Raw genomic sequence first — 20,664 nt, 5'->3', positions numbered from 1 at the left:
TTTCAAAATAAACTTCTAAATAGAAAATCTACTACTCTAAAGTAACTAAAGTTAAACTTTATCAACTATAATAATGTAAAATGGACTCTATTTTATGTTTTCTCTATTAAGAAAACTCTCTTATGTTTTTGTTTCTTTTTACAGCTACTAGAAAGCAAGAATAACCAGGTAATCAGAACCATAAAATTATATTAGAGTGCATGCGGGCCAGAGAGAAAAAGTTTTTCTCTAAAATGAGTCACAATATTAAAGTAAAAATCTGACTTTAAAGTTCGTATTTGAAATAGCATACTGTGTACAGGTTACTATTAGATACATATCTTGGGAAATCAATAAATCTATTTCATTTTTACCTTGCGCCTTCTGGACAGGAGTTGTAAGTAAAGTGCAAAGGTTTTAGAACATTCTCTAACAAAATTTTTGCTATAGGAACTCGACATAAATCAGAATATTCAATACTTGATGGAAGCTTGCTGTTAATTAACAAATAGAGAGACCTATAATATCCTAAAAGAAAGGAAAAACACATATTTAAAACTTGGTACCTTTCCTTACAGTGAGGAAAAACTTGTCAATTTTTAAATGCATTTTACAAATCTCTATAAGTCTAAATTTTAACTTTTTAATTAAGGAAAATTTTAAACAAACAGCAGCCTGGATGGTATATAAATTCCACATACTTATTTCCATGTATTTATTCAGAATCATGAACTAACAATTTATGTCCAATTCCATTTCATCTATATGCCAATTAATTTTGAAACATATCCAAACTCTCATTTCTAATTGTTTCAACATGTATCTTATAAACAAACCCAAACCAAATCCACTACCACGGAATTGATTCTGACTCATAGTGACACTATAGGACAGTCAAGAACTGCTCCATAGGACTTCCAAGGCTATAAATCTTAACAAAAGCAAACTGCATCTTTCTCCTGCTGAGCAGCTAGTGGGATCAAATTGCTGATCTACTGGTTAGCAGCCTAATGCTTTAACCACCGCACCACCAGAGCTCCTTGTATCTCTGTTCTCTCAATTAAATCCAAGATATAATCATTTTAGTATATAGATAAGGACCACAATCTTAAGCACTGGAGAAGTTAATTTTTTAAAGCCTACCTCTAAGTAAGCAGAAGGAGCCTGGTGATGCAATGGCTAAGTGCTCAGCTGCTAACCGAAAGGTTGGTCGTTCAAAACCACCAGGAGCTACATGGGAGAAAAGACCTGGTGATCTGCTTCTGCAAAGATTGTTGGTAGGTGAATCGATTCTGACTCACAGTGATCCTACAGGACAGAGAAAAACAGCCCCAGGAGGTTTCCTAGGCTAAAATCTTCATGCGTATAGATCACCAGGGTCTTTTCTCCCACAGAATAGCTGATGGATTCAAACTGCTGACCTTTCAGTTAGTAGCTAAATGTCAGCAGTGGGGCACACAGCCATTGCACAACCAGGGCACCTGGTTAAAACCCAACCAAATCCACTGCTGTTAAGGCGATTCTGATACACAGCAACCCTATAGACTTGTACAACTCCACAGGGTTTCCAAGGCTTTAAATCTCTTCAGACTGCCACATCTCTTTTCTGTGGAATAGCTAATGTGTTCAAACCACTGATTAGCAACATGAAGTGTCCCTACAGCCTGGGAAATCTAATGGGACAGCCTACTCTTTTCATATTGGGCCCTTATGGGTTGGAATTGATTTGATGGCAAACAACATGTAAGCACAAGCTACGACTTTTTATAAGCTTTACTAAATCTTCTGCTCTAGACTTTTGATGAGATCTCCGGCTGGCAACAAACATAAATTCTGTTTTCACCAATTACTGAAATCATTTTTTTCTTTAGAAATATTGACCCCTTTATTATAAAATAATAGCAACATGTAGGTGCAGCTTATGAACATCTCTTTGTTCTATACTCATATTTGATAAGCACATAGGAAATATAAAATACACTTGTTTGGGATTGCTTTTGATAATACTTCTATAAACTTTTGCAATTTAGATATGATTACAATAAACACTCAGCACTTTATCATTCCATCTACTTTGTAACTACTCCAATTCTAAGGACACTAGTTACTAGTGAAACTTATAGGGAAGCTTTAAGGCTCTTTTGCTACACAAATGAAAAGGTACATATATATCAAAAATTTAGAAAATTAATTTTAAAAGTATCCATCATTAACAAGGTATATGTTGAACAGATTTACAACATGCCTGTGCTGTCATTGTTGTTAAGTGTTGATGAATCAATTCCACTGGATTCCAACTCATACCAACCCCATGTATAACAAAACAAAACAATGCCTGATCCTGTGCCATCCTGACAATAGTTGCTATGATTGAGCCTATTGTTGCAGTCACTGTTTCAATCAATCTCCTTGAGAGTCTTCCTCTTTTTTTGCTGACCCTCTACTAAACATAGCTTGCTTTTCAAGATTGGTATTTCATGATGACATGTCCAAAGTACAAGAGATGGAGTCTTGCCATCCTCACTTCTAAGAAGCATTCTGGCTGAATTTCTTCCATGACAGATTTGTTCATTCTTCTGACAGTCTATGGTGTCTTCAATATTCTTTGCCAACACCAGAATTCAAAGGCATCAATTCTTCTTTGGTCTTTCTTATTCACTGCCCAGCTTCCACATGCATATGAGGTGATTGAAAATATCATGCCTTGCATCAGGTGCACCTTACTCCTTGCAAAAAGGACATGAGAGAGGACAGTGGGTACCACAAGACAAATGCCTCTTCCATAAAAGAATTCAACAAAGTCCTCCAGCATACAAAGCCCAAAATCTTAGCCTCAATATTTCTTTCTTACAACACTGTATCAAGAACAGGCAGTTGGTAGCCTGGGGTAAGAAATGAGGCATATATACTTCCAAAATCTATTGTGACATCCAGAAAGAAAGAAGAAATGGCCCCACTCAAATAACACAATATACACTATGAGCCAATTGTGCATTTTATTAGGGAAGTAACAGGTTAAAATTCATGTTTAGGAACACTCTCAGGCTGCAATTCTTCCATCAGGACAGTCACCCTTCTGCTATGCCCTCAGGCACACCTCTTTGGGCCTTGCCCTCTTGGTCTGGCCTCTGCCCTACATGGGCAAGTGTTACAAAGCTCTTTTAGCTCTGCTGATAGTTGCATACAGGTGCACCCCACTCCACCAGCAAGCCTCCTGCCAAAAGGCACTCAGCTTTCTTGGTCCATGGGCCAACAAGTCCACCACTCTGACTTGCCACTTTTGGTTCCTTAGCCAGTCATCTCAGCCATCTACCTCAGCCAGCTGTCTCTGCTGGTTGTGTCTGCTGTCTTTCTGTGAATGAGGTCCAGCACAGGGATCTTGGGTCCAAGGACACACTCCACTCCACCTCTAGTTCTTCTCTCTTGATGGCAATGAGATCTTCCTTTCTGCCTCTAGGAGGGCTCATGTGAAGCCTAGCAGAATGGCAAAACTGACCAATCCCCACATTAGAGTTCCATACACCTTATTTCCATGGTCCCATTCCCACAAGAGTACCATGTACCTTATTTACAATTACTCACAAGCTCTCTAGTCCTCTTGGTAGGCCATAAGCACCTTACATTTGCATATAATTAGCGGGTGGCCACCAAGTACATGAAGAGATGCTCATCATCATATTTTCATAGTTCCACCTAGTAATCTGCTGGGAGTCACAAAACCCATGACTAGAAAAGCCATACAAAGTAATTCACTGTATCACACTCCTCTAGGTAATATCTCTGCCTTTTAAACTTTAAGTCTTTTGCAGATTTTTCCAATGCAATACATCATTTGATTTCTTGACTGCTGCTTTGATTGGTGTGATTGTGGATCCAAGTAAAACAAAATCCTTAATAACTTCAATCTCTTCTCAATTTATCATGATGCTGCTTATTAGTCTAGTTGTGAGGATTTTTATTTTATAGTGAGGTGTAATCCATAGTGAAGGCTATGATCTTTGATCTTCATCAGTAAGTGCTTCAAGTCCTCTTCAATTTCAGCAAGCAAGGCTGTGTAATCTGCATATCGCAGGTTATTAATGAGTCTTCCTCCAATCCTAATGCTGAGTGCTTCTTCATATAGTCCAGCTTCCTGGATTATTTGCTCAGCATGCAGATTGAATAAGTATGGTGAAAGAATACAACCCTGATTTTAAACCATGCAGTACTCCCTTGTTCTATTCAAACAACTGCCTCTTGGTTTATGTGCAGGTTCCTCATAAGTACAATTAAGTGTTCTGGAATTTCCATTCTTCCCAATGTTATCCATAATTTATTATGAGCCACAGTCAAATGCCTCTGCATAGTTAACAAAATACAGGTATATATCTTTGTGATATTCTCTACTTTCAGCGAAGATCCATTTGACATCAGCAATGATATCCCTCATTTCATGTCCTCTTCTGAATCTGGGTTAAATTCCTGGCAGTTCTCAGAAATTTCCCAGTACTGCTACAACTGTTTTTGAATTATCTTCAGCAAAAATTTACTTGCATGTAATATTAATGATATTATTCGATAATTTCTGCATTCTTTCGGATCACCTTTCTTTAGAATGAGTACAAATATGGATCTCTTTCAGTTGGTTGGCCAAGCAGCTGTCTTCTAAATTTCTTTGCACAGATGAATGCTTTCAGCACTGCATTTGTTGAACATCTCAATTGGTATTGTGTCAATTACTGGAGCCTTGCTTTTTCTCAATGCCTTCAGTGCAGCCTGGACTCCTTGCTTTAATACCATCGATTCTTAATCACATGCTACCTCCTGAAATAGCTGTACCTTCACCAATTCTTCTTTTTCTTTCCTCCTTGACTTTGGTCTCATAAAATATTTTGTCTTTTTGTAATTGACTTTCATGAACATTTGCTTTGATGAACATGAGTGTGCATATACCTGTCTGTGTCACTGCTCCTGTATCTCTAGAAAATTATCTAGGAGTAGGATTGCTGGATCATAAGGTATTTCTATTTCTAACTTTTTAAAGAAGTGCCACACTGTTTTCCATACTGGCTTTACCATTTCACTGTCCCACAAACAGTATATGAGAGTTACAATCTACCTATAATCTCTCCAACATTTGTTGTTTTCTTGAACACTGTTATTATTGCTAGGGTGAAATGGTATCTCAATGTTTTGAGTTGCATATCTCTAATGGCTAATGATGATGAGCATCTCTTCATGTACATTTTGGCCACTTGCTAAGGGGGCAAGGAGGCTGCATCTTCTGACCTCCTCCAACCCCACAAGAAGACAGAATCACCATTAATAGCCCAAGGTCCTGCAATCTTCAAATCTTTTACTTCATCATTTCTTTCATTTCCTTTAGTGACCCTCCATTCAAGAACAAGTTTCAGAGTCTCTTCCAGCATCCATTTTGGTCTTTTCTTTCTTTCTTTCTTATATTTTTAATGACCTTTTGCTTTCTTCATATATGATGTGTTTGTCATCTCACAAGTCATCTGATCTTTGGTCATTAGTGCTCAATGTGTCAAATCTATTCTTTCAGATGAACTCTAACTTCAGGTGGTATATACTTAAGGTGATATTTTTGCTTTCATAGAGTTGTTTTAATTTTCTTCAGTTTCACCTGGAACTTGCATGTAAGCAATTGATAGTCTGTTCCACAGTTGGTCCCTGACCTTGTTCTGACTGATGATACTGAGCTTCTCCATCATCTCTTTTCACAGATACAGTCGATTTGATTCCTGTCTATTCCATGTGGTGAGGTCCACATGTATAGTCATCATTTATGTTGTTGAAAAAAGGTTTTCCAATGAACATGTCATGGATCTTACAAAATTCTATCATGTGATCTCTGACGTCATTTCTATTACCAAGGCCATGTTTTCCAACTACCAAAGCTGCTTCTTTGTTTCCAACTTTCACATTCTAATCACCGGTAATTATCAGTGTATCTTGATTGGATGCTTAATCAATTTTAGACTTCAGAAGTTGGTAAAATCTTCAGTTTCTTTATCTTTGGCATTGGTGGTTGGTATGTAAATTTAAATAACAGTCCTATTAACTGGTCTTCCTTATAAGCATATGGCTATTATCTTATCACTGACAGTGTTATACTTCAGGATAGACTTTCAAATGTTCTTTTTGACTATGAATACAACACCATTCCTCTACAATTTATCATTCCTAACAGAGTAGACCTGTCCAATTCAAGATGGCCAGTGCCAGTCCATTTCACTAATACCAGAATATTGATCTTTATGCATTCCATCTCATTTTTGACCACTTCTAATTTTGTTAGATTCATACTTCTTACATTCCATGTTCTGATTTTAAATCATGCTTATAGCTGTTTCTTCTCATTTTGAGTCATGCCACAACAGCAAATGAAGGTCCTGAAAGCTTTCCTTCTATCAGTGCCATTAAGGTTGACCCTACTTTGGGGAAGTAGCTCTTCCCTAGTCATATTTTGAACATCATCTGATCTGAGGGGCTCACCTTCTAGCACTGTATCAGACAGTGTTATGCTGCTATTCACTGGCATTTTTTTTAATAAGTAGATCACCAGGTCCTTCTTCCAAATCTGTTTTAGTCCAGAAGCTCTGCTAAAAACTTTTCACCATGGGTGACCCTGCTGGTATTTGAAATACCAGTGTCATAACTTCCAGCATCATAGTAACATGCAAATCACCACAATATGATAAACTGACAGATGAGCAGCAGAATATGACTATAGTTATTACCTGAAACTCAACAACAATTGTTAAAAAGGTTCATGTTAAGCCCTAATGTATAATGTATAATAAGTATAGGAACTATAATTTATAAATAGAATGCTAAAATTGTAGGCCAACTTTAGGAAGTAATTTATCAAAATAACTGAAAAATGGCTATTTCACAGAAGATGCTAGAAGTAGTAACTTCTATGTAATATTTTCAAGCCTTTCCTATTTCCAGACACATTTTTAAATAATACAGATTTCTTCATTATCTTCTTTATACTTCTAGGAAATAGGAAAAATAAAAGCTTCCTATCTAATGTTTAGCCTTAAATAAATATACATAATTATATATCAATCAATAACATGGTCTATTTCTTATTACCATTAATTTCGTTTTTATGATATCAAATTCTATTTCATCAATTTTAATTTTCTTTTAACTAACTCAGTAGTTTCTGTTTTCAACAAACTAATGTTGCTTGTTATTTTTAAACCCAAGCAAACAGTAAGGTTGAAATGTATAATAATGCTCCAACACTCCCATAGATAGCACTTTAACCACCTGATAGGTGTTGAGATGTGCAAATAGCAAGAGCACTTAGCAAGGAAAGAAACAAATACCTCCATCTGAAAGCTGTCTCTCTGGAACTCCAGATATAAGAAAAAGTACTGCAAATCATTTAAAAATATTATACAAATGTTAATAATCAAAGTCTTGGAGTACTGAATAGTAACTATCTGATCCAAAAGAGATTTGATCAAATTCATGTTTATCAAAATACAGATTTAACAGCCCCTTAACATAAAGAAAATTTTTACTTATTTTTACACTTTAAATCCAGCTAGGCTTAACCAACATTCATCACTTTAAGAAAACAAAGGCAAATTATTCCTACTTTCAACAGTAAGTATTGCTTTCAGATACTAATACTTCTGGAGTTCAGGAACCCTGAAACATCTGGCTTTCTACTTGTGAGAATACTGGGAATTACTTTTTTTTTTTTTTTTAGTTTAGTTTAGTGTTGCTTAATTACACATAAAAGATTTTTAAACTACATTTATTCATAGTCTTTCTCCATAACCAATGTGCACCCCCAAGGAATTCTAGGTATAGGCTATAATATCTGATATAATGCAATCATTTTCAAAGTTAGTAAGAAAATGCAAATAAACATGCTATCCTCACCTTCTAAACTAATATGATAGTTTATCATTCTTTTAATTTAAAAAAAATTAGTAAGATTTACTGCTTAATAAGATAGGCTCTCCATCCAAATGATTTAATTCATGTATTTGTGACATTTTTTTAACAGAAAAAGTCTTTCATATTAATTCAGGATGGCCATAAGTAATGGGATACATTCCTGTTCAGTGTGGAAGATTACTGCTTCACTGCAGGTACAAATATCTGACTCAAGTACCTGGAACAATTTCTGAAAACGCATATAAAATTTCTTAATTCCAAGCAAAAGAAAATTTAAGTAAAGAGATTAAATAAGTTTCCAAATTTTCACTATGGCTAGAGCCAAGTACAAAATGTTAAGTCTTTGCCTCCTAACAAGTGCTCCCCTTGACAGCACATAATGCTGTGTTACAAAAGGTACAGTTTCAAGTTTAGAGCAATTGTACAAGCTCTAAAAAACATTACAGCCCGTGCGTACATCATAATGATGTCAACTCACCGTTCTGAAACCATCTATACTTACCATTTTGAATCATGTAAAGCAAAATTTGTTCAATTAATGATACGACATAGCTAGCATCTTGTAAAACAGGCAAGTAAGTATTCTCAGATGAAAACACCTCAAGCATTCTCATTGGAAGTGCAACATTCAAACTGTCATCATTACACTGTTGCAATAACCTGTAAAAATGAAAAAAAGTATCATTCACACAGTTACTGGATGGTAAATGTCACCGAAAGTTGTCTCAAATTACTCTCATTCACTCTGGCAAATGTTTGAGCCACACTGTTCTAGTACTAGAACACTCTGAAAATAGGTGTGACTGAAAGAGTGGAAAAGGGCAAATCATCTCCTTCAAAAGTGCCTTCTAGATTTTCCATGTATGCATTATCCTCTAAGTGGACAGGCAATATATATCTGGTCTTAAAACATTTGACGCTTAACTAAAGCATCTTTTCTTACTATAAGGTATGTAACAGGCAAAAGGGAAGGCTTTGTTATCACAAAATTAAGTTCTATTTTAAAAAGATTTAATGTTTTTTCTTAAAATCAACTTTATAGACATAATTTACATGCATTAATCTGCATCCATTTATAGTATGCAATATAATGAGTTTTGACAGATTATACCAGAATCAATATACATAACTATCTATCTAATACCATCACGTTTCCTTTTGATCCTCTCTAGTTAATTCCTCATTCTAAGACTCCCAACCAGTGTTTTCTGTCACTACAGTTTGCATTTTCTATTATTTTATATATAACGAGTCATAGAGTATATACTTGCTATTGTCTAGATTCTTCTACTCAGCATCATTCTTAGTCTCATCCAATAGTCAATAATTTGGTCTTTTTATTGCTAAGTAGTATTGTACCTCATGCACAGCCAACAGTCAGTGAAGGCTTTAGAGTTGCTATGATGCTGAACAGGTTTTAGCCCAGCTCCCAACTAAGACAGACAAAGAAAAAAGGCCTGGCGATCTACTTCTGAAAAATCAGCCAAAGAAACCACTATGGATCATAACGGTCCAATCCCCAAGCAATCGAGGAGATGGATCAGGACCAGGCAGCTTTCAGTTTTCCCGTGCATAGTATGACCATGAGTTGGGGGCCAACTCAACAGGAGCTAGAAATAAAAATAGTATTCCACTCTGGAGTTCCTGGGTGGTGTAAACGGTTAACACTATAACCTTTCAACAGCTAGCTGAAAGCATAGGGTTTAAATCCACCCAGAGGCACCCTGGAAGGAAAGCCTGCGATCTGCTTCAGAAAAGTCAGCCATTGAAAATTCTATGAAACACAGTTCTACTCTTGACACTGTAAGTTGGAATCAACTCAACATCATCTTTTTTTTTCAATATTCTACTAAATGGAAATATCATATTTTGATTATCAGTTCACATACTGATGGACATCTGCATCATTTCCAGTCTTTTGTGGTTATAAATAAAGCTGCTATGACCATACCAGAACAAGTCTTTGTATGGATCTATGCTTCATTTCTCTTGGATAAACATCTAAGAGAACTGCTGCTGTATAATTAACTTCATAAGAAATAATCAAACTACCAGCAATCTATGAAAATATCAGTTGTTATATACTCTTAACACTTGATATTGTCAGTTTTTAAATTTTTAACTATTCCAATGATGTGCAGCTACATCTCATTATGAGTTTAATTTGTACTTCCCTGATTAATGATGTTTAGTATCTTCCCAAGTGCTTAGTTGGTCATTGCTATGTCTTCTAAAGTACCTGCTCAAATCTTTTACCCAAATTTTTAAATTAGCTTGTTTGTCTCTTAATGATATGTATAAACTGTCCTTGCTCCTATACAAGGTCAAACCCTACAATCCTTTGTCAGAGAGAAAAATTGATAGCAGGTATCTTGCTTTGATTTTGGAGTTTTTTACTTTAAAGAAATCCCTGACCAAAATTAATCCTCCAACAGCTTTTCAGTTCATGTGGAGTCGCAAATCCTCTCCCGTTAGAAGCAAGCCTTACTAAATTTGAATCTCAAAAGATATGGCTGAGTGGAGGACAGAGACAATCTTGTGAACTGAAATTCACTGATCTTAGTAAAGGGGGAGAGCAGGATTAAATCAATCATGTCAAGATTAGCCAAATGGTTGATCTCCTATATTTTTCCACACCCTCCCCCTTCTCTTTATAAACTCCATTATATTTAGCTTCTTTGAACCATTTGTTTTTTCTGGAATCAGAATGGTCTCCCTGTATCAGAAGGCTGGAGGTTCAAACCAACCAGCCACTTCTCAGAAGGAAAACTGGGCAATCTACTTCCATGGAAATACTGGCCTGGAAACCCAAGGAGGGGTTGCTATGAGTTGAATCAACTTGACAGCAGTGAATATATGGCTATTGAATAATTGCTCACAAAAAAACCATATGTTCAGATTTCAACACGTTTTGATTATTTTTAACAGCTACATCCTGTCCTCTCTCTGACTCAGACATTGCTCTAGCAATTCTTCATCCTGCATCATCAATTTTCCTTCTCATATAGGATCATAAACAATCATGCTATTACTTTTTCCCACTTAAAAATAATCTCTAGATCTCACTGCCCTTACCAATTATCATCCCATGTTTCTGCTCCCCTTTGCAGCGCAACTCCTCGAAAGAATAATTGCTATTCATTATTTACAATTTCTCTCTTCTCATTTTTGTATACCTGATCCAGTCAGACTTTTGCCTCTGTCACTTCAAGGTCATCAATGATATTACTAATGAGAAAAGTTGTGAAAAACTTTAAAATATAGCACATCATCATCTTCCCCCAAAAAAGATTAGTAGGTTACTGGATGTCCTGCCCAGCACACCCACTGGGCTATCTTGAGCCTTCTCTTTGATTAGGGTACTTATAACTCTGCAGAGATACCAGTTAACTTATAAAAACTGATAGTAATGCAAATATTTCCTATCTAAATCTAAATTACTCACTGCCATTGAGTGGATTCTGACTCATAGTGACCCCCCTTTGGATTTCCGAGGTAGTTAATCTTTATAGAAGTAGATTGCCTAGCCTTCCTTCCACAGTGGGTATGACCACCAACCTTCTGGTTAGCAGTCAAATGCCTTAGGCACTATGCCACCAGAGCTTGCATTAACATAGCAATAGAGAACCCTACTTCCAAACAGGATCACATCCACAGGTACAGCACATACTTTCTAGGGACACACTGTAATCCATAACAACCAGTAAACTGGATAAAGTTTGTATATTTCTGATGAAAAGCTAGGTACTATGTTAGCCAGTTCTTTGCCTGTCAAGAGCTGGGGTGAATTCAACCACCCATATGTTAGAAACAGCACACAAGACATCACACAGTGAGGCAGTTAGAATACACAGAGACGGCCATGAAATGTGCAAACCAAGTACAACTTGCTGGGGCCATGCAGAGAAAAACAATGAGGGGTATCTGAGGCAAATTAAGATATTCTAAAGATATGCTTTGGTGGTTGGGGCAGGGACCAAGCAGAAAGAAGATGGGGAAAACCCCTAGGTAGTTCCGATCCAGCTCATATATTAAGTGTAGAAAAATAAATAAGGAAATGGTTCCCAAGTACTAGTTGTTAAATGTTAAATATAAAGGCAACTACAGATAAAATTTTAAAAGCCAAAATAAAGTCTACAAGAATACAACCAAAGAAACAAAAATCATAACTAACTGGGGAAAAAAAAAAGAGAGATTTTTAAAAAAAAAAAAAAACAGTTTTGAAATTGCCTTCCTTAGTCACTTGTTGTGATGGGCCCCAGTGAGATGTTGAGTGGACTCTAGTTCTAGCCTTTCTGGTCCCCTCCCAAACAGGCTGGTAAAAGCTGTGGAGAGGTTGTAGATACGTGGGTAAAGAGGAACAGAATTAGACAAGAGCTAGTAAAATGGGAGATAAAGAGGAATAGGGATCTAACAGTTGGGGAAGAAGAAGGGGTAGAATTCGGGCCAAGTCAATTTGTGGAAAGGAGCTCTGGTGGTGTAGTGCCTAAGACATCTGACTGCTAACCAGAAGGCTGGTGGTTCAAACCCATGAGCCATGTTTCAGAAGGAAGACTGGGCAATCTACTTCCATAATGATAGCGCCTCGGAAAGTCAAGGAGGGGTTGCTGTGAATCAGTCGACTTGCCAGTATTAAATTTGGTTTGGTTTTGGTTTCAGTTGTGGAATGCTGCCTTAGGCACTTAGGAATTTGACTGCTAACCAGAAGGTTGGTGGTTCGAAACCCCCAGCCACTTTGTGGAAGGAAGACTGGGCAATCTACTTCCATAAAGATTTATCACCTCCGAAATCCAAAGGGGGATCTCGCTATGAGTCAGAATTGACTCAATGGCAGTGAGTTTGGTTTGTTTTTGGTGTACCTAAATCATTACTGTTCCTGGCGATACAAAAGCCATGTTAGAAATGGGAAAATGCAGTCAAATGGCATCACAAAGTTCGTATTCTGCATGTTAGTGAGGCAAAAACTGTCTGGAGCCTTAAAGATTTTCCAACAGCCACCTAAGATATAGCTATTGCTCTGTACTTGTTAGGACCCAAAGAGAAAGAGCAAAAGTCTCAGAGAAGAAATTAGTCTACACAAGCCACGGTTTCATATGCTCGGAGACCAGAAGAACTAGATGATGTCTGGCTCCACTACTGACCATTCTGATCAGGTCCACAATAGATGGACATAGACAGAATGGAAGAAAAATGCAGAAAAGAACTCCACTTCTTAAGAAGTCCAGACTTAATGGACCAGTTGAGACTAGAGGACTGACTACCTATAATCAGTTTTCAATATGTGGTTTAAACCCACCAGCCACTCCTTGGAAGGAAGGTTGGGCAATCTACTTCCATAGTGATTCTGCCTTGGAAACCGAAGGAGGGGTCGCTGTGAGTTGGGTCTGACTCGACGGCACATAACAACAACAACAACAACAGCCATAACTACACATTAAAGGTGTGGATGAGGAAGGGGCTGTTCTAGATGAAAAGATTTAGAAGACATCAAAGGCAATGTGTCATCTTCAACAAGACTGCTTTTTGTTAGGCTTAGTTTAGTCACACCAGACTCCACAGCAATTATCAACAACTACAAAGTTTCATTTAGCTTGTTTCTGTTTTTCAAAGCAGTTATACAACACATTTTGGATACTGCTGGGAAAATTTGAAAACAAACTGAATTTTAGACATAGTGATCAATCTGAGTCAAACCAGGCAGTTTAGTAACTCTAAAATTAGTTATTATTCTTAATTTTTTTTTATAGGTGCATTAAAGATATGTTACCACTCATCTGTCAGTATGTTGTATTGTGGCAGCTTACATGTTGCTATCATGCTGGATGTTATGCCACCAGTATTTGAAATGTCAGCAGGGTCATCTGTGATGGACAGGTTTCAGCTGGAGCTTCCAGACCAAGACAAACTACGAAGAAGGATCTGGTGGTCTACTTTTTAAAAAACTGGCCAATGAAAACTTTATGAGTAACACTGTCTGATACAGTGCTGGAAGATGAGCCCTTCAGATTGGAAGGCACTCAAAATATGACCAAGGAAGAGGTACCTCCTCAAAGCAGAGTCAACCCTAATGACATTGATGGAGGAAAGCTTTCAGAACCTTCATTTGCTGATGTGGCATGACTCAAAATGAGAAGAAACAGCTGTAAGCATCAATTAATAATCAGAGCATGGAATGTAAGACATGTGAATCTAGGAAAATTGGAAATGGTCAAAAATGAAATGAAATACATAAAGATCGATATTCTAGGCATTAGTGAGCTGAAAGGGACTGGTTCTGGCCATTTTTAATCAGACAGGTCTGCTATGCAAGGAATGATAAATTGAGAGGAATGGTGTCACATTCATAATCAAAAAGAACATTTCAAGGTCTATCCTGAAGTATAATGCTGTCAGTGGTAAGATAATAACCTTATGCTTATAAGGAAGACCAGTTAATAGGACTATTATTTAAAATCACATCCAACAACTAATGCCAAAGATGAAGAAATTGAAAATTTTTACCAATTTCTGCAGTCTGAAATTGATCAAACATGCAATCAAAATGCATTGATAAAGATCACATGATAGAATTTTGTAAAACCCATGACCTAGTTATTGTAAAAACATTTTTTTAACAACATAAATGATGACTATACATGTGGACCCCACCATTTGGAAGACACAGGAATCAATCGACTCTATGTGTGGAAAGAGATGATGGAGGAGCTCAATATTATCAATGAGAACAAGGTCAGGGACCAACTGTAGAACAGACCATCAGCTGCTCATGTGCAGATTCAAGTTGAATATGAGGAAAATTAAAACAATTCCACAAGAGCCAAAATACAACTTTGAGTATGTTGTTGTGTTGTTAAGTGCCATCGAGTCATTTCCGACTCATAATGACTCCATGCACAGCAGAATGAAACACTGCCCAATTCCGCGCCAGCTCCTTGAGTATATGCCACCTGAATCCAGAGACCATCTCAAGAATAGATTTGACACACTGAACACTAATGACTGAAGACCAGACAAGTTGTGGGATCACATCAAGAACATCATATATGAAGAAAGCAAAAGGTCATTAAAAAGACAGAAAAGGAAGAGAAGACCAGAATGGATGTCAGAAGAGACTCTGAAGCTTGCTCTTGAATGGTGTGATAGTTAATGTTGTATATCAACTTGGCTGGGCCAAGTGGTTTAGTAGTTATGATGTAGTCTTTCCCAGAATGAGATCTGATAACAATGTAATCACCTCCATGATGAGATCTGCTATGAGTACCCAATCATCTGAAAGGGAGTTTCTTTCCTTTGGGGTGTAGCTTGCTTCTAATACATATGGACATTCTGACAAAGATCTCTGCCTTTTTGTTTAGGATCTTGCATCGGGCTCATCATCATCTGGACTTGATTCAGTGGCCTGCTGTATTACCTCCCAATTTGGAGATTGTTGCCTTTACAGGCTTTACGCCAACAATCTGCCATTTTACCTGCCAATCTTGGCTTCATTAGCCTCCAAAGCCAGCAGCCTGCTGTACTACCAGCCTATCTTAGGTTTGTCAGCCTCTGCAGCTACCTAAGTCAAGAGAAGCCTCCAGCTTGTTGTCTCACTCATAGACTTGGGACTTGCTAGCCTCTAACAACTGCATGAGCCATTTCTTTCAGAGAAACTTCTCTCTCTCTAAGCTTCACTGGTTTTTTTTTCTCTAGAGAATCCAGCCTAAGACAAATGGAGAGTAGCTAAAACAAATGGAAGACATGATGAAGTAAAAGAGCTGAAGATTTCAAAGGGCAGCTCAAGAAGACAACGAAAAGTATAATGAAATGTGCAAAGACCTCAGAGTTAAAAAAACAAAAGGGAAGAAGATGCTTGGCATTTCTCAAGCTGAAGGAACTGGAGAAAAAATTCAAGCCTCAAGTTGTAATATTGAAGGATTCTATGTGCAAAATACTGAATGACACATGAAGCATCAAAAGATAGAAGGAATACAAAGAGTCACTGCATAAAAAACAATCAGTCAATGTTTAACCACTTCAGGAGGCAGCATATGTTCAAGAACTGATGATACTGAAGGAAGAAGTCTAAGCTGCTTTGAAGGCATTGAGGAAAAACAAGCCTCCAGGAATTGAAAGAATACCAATGATATATTTCAACAAATGGATGCAATGCTGAAAGTGCTCACTCATCTACAGCAAGAAATGTGGAAGATAGCTGCCTGGCCAACCAACTGAAGAGATTCATTATTTGTGCCCATTCCAAAGAAAAGTGATCCAATATCAAACAGAATGCAGAAATTACCCAATAATATCATTAATATCACACACAAGTAAAATTTTGCTGAAAATAATTCAAAAACTGCTGCAGGAGTATATACACAGGGAACTGCCGAAATTCAAGCTGGATCCAGAAGAAGATGTGGAATAAAAGATGTCATTGCTGATGTTATATACCACAGGACAAAGATGTTTATCTGTGTTTTATTGACTATACAAAAGCATTCCACTGTGTGGGTCATAACAAATTGTGGATAACATAACAAAGAACGGACAGAACACTTAATCGTGCTCATATGCAACCTGTACATAGATCAAGAGGCAGTCACTGAAACAGGACAAGGGGATACTGCACGGTTTAAAATTGGGAAAGGTGTTGTGTCAGGGTTGTGTCCTTTCATCATACTTATTCAGTATGCATGCTGAGCAAATAATCTGAGAAGCTAAACTTGAAACAAGAAAGAGGCATCAAGACTGCAGGAAGATTTATTAACAGCCTCCGAGATGCAGATGACACAATCTTACTTGCTGAAAGTGAAGACTTGGAAGCACTTACTGATATAGATCAAAGACTACAGCCTTCAGTATAGACTACACAATACATAGAAAACAAAAATCCTCACAACTAGACCAATTAGCAATTTCATGATGAACAGAAAAAAGACTGAAATTGTCAAGGATTTTGTTTTACTTGGGTCCACAATCAACACCCATGGATGCTGCAGTCAAGGAATCAAACAGTGTACTGCACTGGGCAAGACCTCTTTAAACTGTCAAAAAGCAAAGATGTCACTTTGATGACTAAGGAGTGCCTGTCTCAAGCCATGGTGTCTTCAATCGCCTCATATGCAATATGGACAATGAATAAGGAAGATCAAAGAATTAAGGTCTTTGAATTATGAAGTTGGCAAAGAATACCGAATATACCATGGACCGCGAGAAGAGCAAACAAATCTGTCTTGGACGAAGTAAAACCAGAATGCTCCTTAGAAGCAAGGATGTCAAGACTTAGTCTCATGTACTTTGGGCATTTTATCAGGAGGAACCAGTCCCTGGTAAATGACATCATGCTTGGTAAAACAGAGGGTCAGCAAAAAAGAAGACCCTCAACAAGATGGATTGACACAGTGACTGTAAGAGTGGGCTTAGATACAGCCAATAATTGTGAGAATGGTGCAGGACCAGGCAATGTTTCATTTGGGACACAGGGTTGGTATGAGCTGGACCCAGATTGATCGTACCTAACAACAACATTATGAATGGTATTATGGTTTTTTTGAAGAATGTCTTTTTTTGGAGAGATGCATGGTGAAGTATCTAGAGAAGGGAGTATCACAATGTCTGTAAATTACAATTTGAAATGATTTAGGAAAATATTAACAATTGTCAGCAATGTTAAAAATTATTCAATATAGATGGGAGGCATACGAGTATTTATTGTACCAGTTCTTCTACTTTTTCCACTCTTTTTTTATCTTGAAAATTTCATAAGAACTTTAAAAGACACAGAGAAAAAAAAATCTGATCATGTCACTCAGCTCAAAACTCTCATTTGGTATTTTTGCACTCTAAGCACAAAAGACAAAGTCCTTAAGAAAAGGGTCTATCAGACCCTCCATGACCAGTGTAACTTCATAACACCAACTTAATATCCCACAGATTACTTCTAATTACAAAGGAGAAAATGTAACTTTACAATACCTTAACAAGGTGATCAAACTTAGCATCACAAATAATGGGCTTATGCCTCATTATGTCTCCTGGTGTGATGCAATATGGCTTTCACATTACCTCCTATGAAGGATTCCCGTTAAAAATGTTTAAATTAAATCAAATAAAGCTACTGTATCTCAGGTCTGCAAAGGGGTGCAGTTGCTTCTCAGGCAACATATGGTAATGTCTGGAGTTATTTATGGTTATTACAACTTGGAGAGAAGGGTCCCACTGGAATCTTATGGGCAGAGGCCAGGGATGCTGCTAAATATCCTATGATACAGAGGACAGCTCCCCTCAATGAAAAATTTCTCTGACCAAAATGTCATAGTACCAAGATTTAGAAACCCTGCTGTACACCTAACTTCTAGTTTATAGGCTATACAGGAGATAGAGGAATAAGTGAAATGAATGGATACTTGGATCATTAAAACAAAGAAACAAACAAAATATACTTTTAAGTGCTTCAGGAAATCTGACTATGGACTGTATATTAGATGATAATAGAGAATTATTATTAATTTTCGTAGACTAATAGCAATATGGGTGTTCTGGTGGCGTAGTGCCTAAGGCATTGGACTGCTAACTAGAAGGCTGGTGGTTCAAACTCACCAGCCACTCCTTGGAAGGAAGATTGGGCAATCTATTTCCATAGAGATACCACCTCAGAAACCCAAGAAGGAGTTGCTATGAGTCAAATCAACTCGAGGGCAGCGAGTTTGGCTTTTTTGTTTTTAATAGCAATATGGTTGGTTAAGTAGGAGACTGGTCTATTCTTAGGAGATACATGGTGAAGTATTTAGGAATGAAGTGTTGTGATATCTGCAACTTACTTTCAAATGCTTTAGAAAGCACACACACATGCATACAGAGAGAGACACAAGTATGTGGGTGCACAGAAAAGTGGCAAAATGTTAACATCGAATCTAGGTGGAGGATATATAGGTATTTTTTAAGCTGATGTTTTGAGATTATTAAAAATCAAAGTTGGAAAAGAAATGGCAAATTCTATTTTGAAATACCATATATTAAAATTACTTGCTGAATGATTATCTTCAGAAATTACTTTACAACAGATGTTTGCAAACAAAGGCCCACAGGCCAAGTGAACAAACCAGCAGACTGTTTTTCACATGGTTCTGCATAGAGTGGTTTTAACATTTTTAAAGGATTTTAAGAAAAAAAATCAATCAATAATAACATTTCTTTGGTTTCTGAAAGATAGCCCTTGGAATCTCTAGCAATTGAGGTTCCTTTATTAGGTAAAACATCCAGACTGCTCTAGAGAATGTGTTCAAATGAGTAGGGGCTACACAGATCCTACCCAGTCACCAAACCTCAGAAAGGGAAAGGGGCAAAATTCAATCACGTATATTCAATCCATCATGACCATGTAATGAAGACAACAGAAGGCTTTGAACCCAGCAGCAGTTGTTATTTCCTGAACTGGTCAGAACAACCATGCACAGAAGAGGGCTGTACATAACCTGGGGAAAATGAAAGCCTAATGCCAAGACCCCTCCCAGACCTCATCCTGTATGTCTCTTTGGTTGTATCTTTTATGGTTATAATAAATGGGTAACTGTAGGTATAAATACTCTCCATGAATTCTGTGAGCCATTCCAAGTGAGTTAAAAACCCACAGGAGTAGTGAAAGCCACCAAAGAATGGTGACTGCCTACCTGGCAGTCTGAAGGACAGAGTCCTTCTAACTTGTTTGCTTTAACTTAGCTTGGGGTAGCTAGGTCCAAGAAGGGCTGTGTGGGCTGTCAATCAGAAAGACAGAGTTCTAACTTCTGTGTTCTGAGTTGGCCCAGTGTGGCTAGGATCAGAGAAGAGGGAAAAAAAACTCCAATCTGAAGGGCAGAGTCATTCTAACTTCCAATCCAGCTGTGGTGGGTGGAGGTTGGAGAAAAGAGTATGAGGCTTAAGCCACTGATGAGAAGGAAAGAGATGGGGGAAGGTGAAGACTAGATCTACTGGGAGTTGGATTCATGCTGATCCTTACCATGCAATTAGCAATAAAAGTGGGATGTGCCCACTATGGCCTTTGCTTATTAGAGCTTATTAAAAAATTTCCAAACTCACTGCCATTGAGTCATTTCTGACTCATAGCGATCCCCATTGGGTTTCTGAGGCTGGAAATATTTACAGGAGTAGATCGCCCCATCTTCCTTCGGTGGAGCAGCTGGTGAGTTTGAATCACTAACCTTCTGGTTAGCAGCCAAGTGCCTTCTCCTCTAGGCCGCCAGAGCTCACGAGTGTTTATCAGAATTGCTTATTAGGACAGAGACTATATGTGGCCCACAAACCCAAAAATATTCACTAACCATTTACAGAATGAGTCCACTAAACCCTGCTTTGGAGCATAAATGTATACAGTGCAATTTTCAGGTTAAAAGTTTTTGCAAGGAATAAGAGGGGTTAAAAATATAAATTCTTGGATTTATGAGTATCCTGCCTCTCTATCAGGTTCTCTGTTTCTATCTTTAGTTCAGCTAAGTATTTTGGAAAGGTCAGTTAATAGCAACAACAACAAAAATGAGTGGATTATTTTTAGCTTATGAGGTCTATTTTTGATAGCAATCTTAAATAAACTTTACTACACATGCAACTTACAGAAAATTAACTGAAATGATATTGAAGACTCAGAATCATATGAAAATTTCACCACTAATGCAGACATTTAAAAAAAAAAAAAAGTGGGAGGTGGGGCAAGATGGCGGACTAGGCAGAAGGATTGCACAGACCCTCTTCAACAAAGAAAAGGGAAACCAATTAACACAGACACAG

The 20,664-nt window shown here is 37.4% G+C and overlaps 1 protein-coding gene across 1 annotated transcript in view; it reads right to left on the bottom strand.

Moving 5' to 3' along the window:
• UBE3C (ubiquitin protein ligase E3C) overlaps positions 1-20,664 on the bottom strand; it is a 245,604-nt gene that overhangs the window by 165,460 nt on the left and 59,480 nt on the right. The window contains exons 6-7 of the mRNA XM_007952569.1: positions 8,408-8,565; positions 354-507 (exon numbers count right to left, since the gene is read on the bottom strand). Coding sequence (XP_007950760.1) covers positions 354-507; positions 8,408-8,565 — 312 coding nt within the window. The remainder of the gene's footprint in view (positions 1-353; positions 508-8,407; positions 8,566-20,664) is intronic.

The sequence above is a fragment of the Orycteropus afer genome, unplaced genomic scaffold, assembly GCF_000298275.1.
Source record: "Orycteropus afer afer isolate SDZICR_OR568_19922 unplaced genomic scaffold, OryAfe1.0 scaffold00347, whole genome shotgun sequence".
Taxonomy (NCBI): domain Eukaryota; kingdom Metazoa; phylum Chordata; class Mammalia; order Tubulidentata; family Orycteropodidae; genus Orycteropus; species Orycteropus afer.
This window is presented reverse-complemented; position numbering and strand designations above follow the sequence as displayed.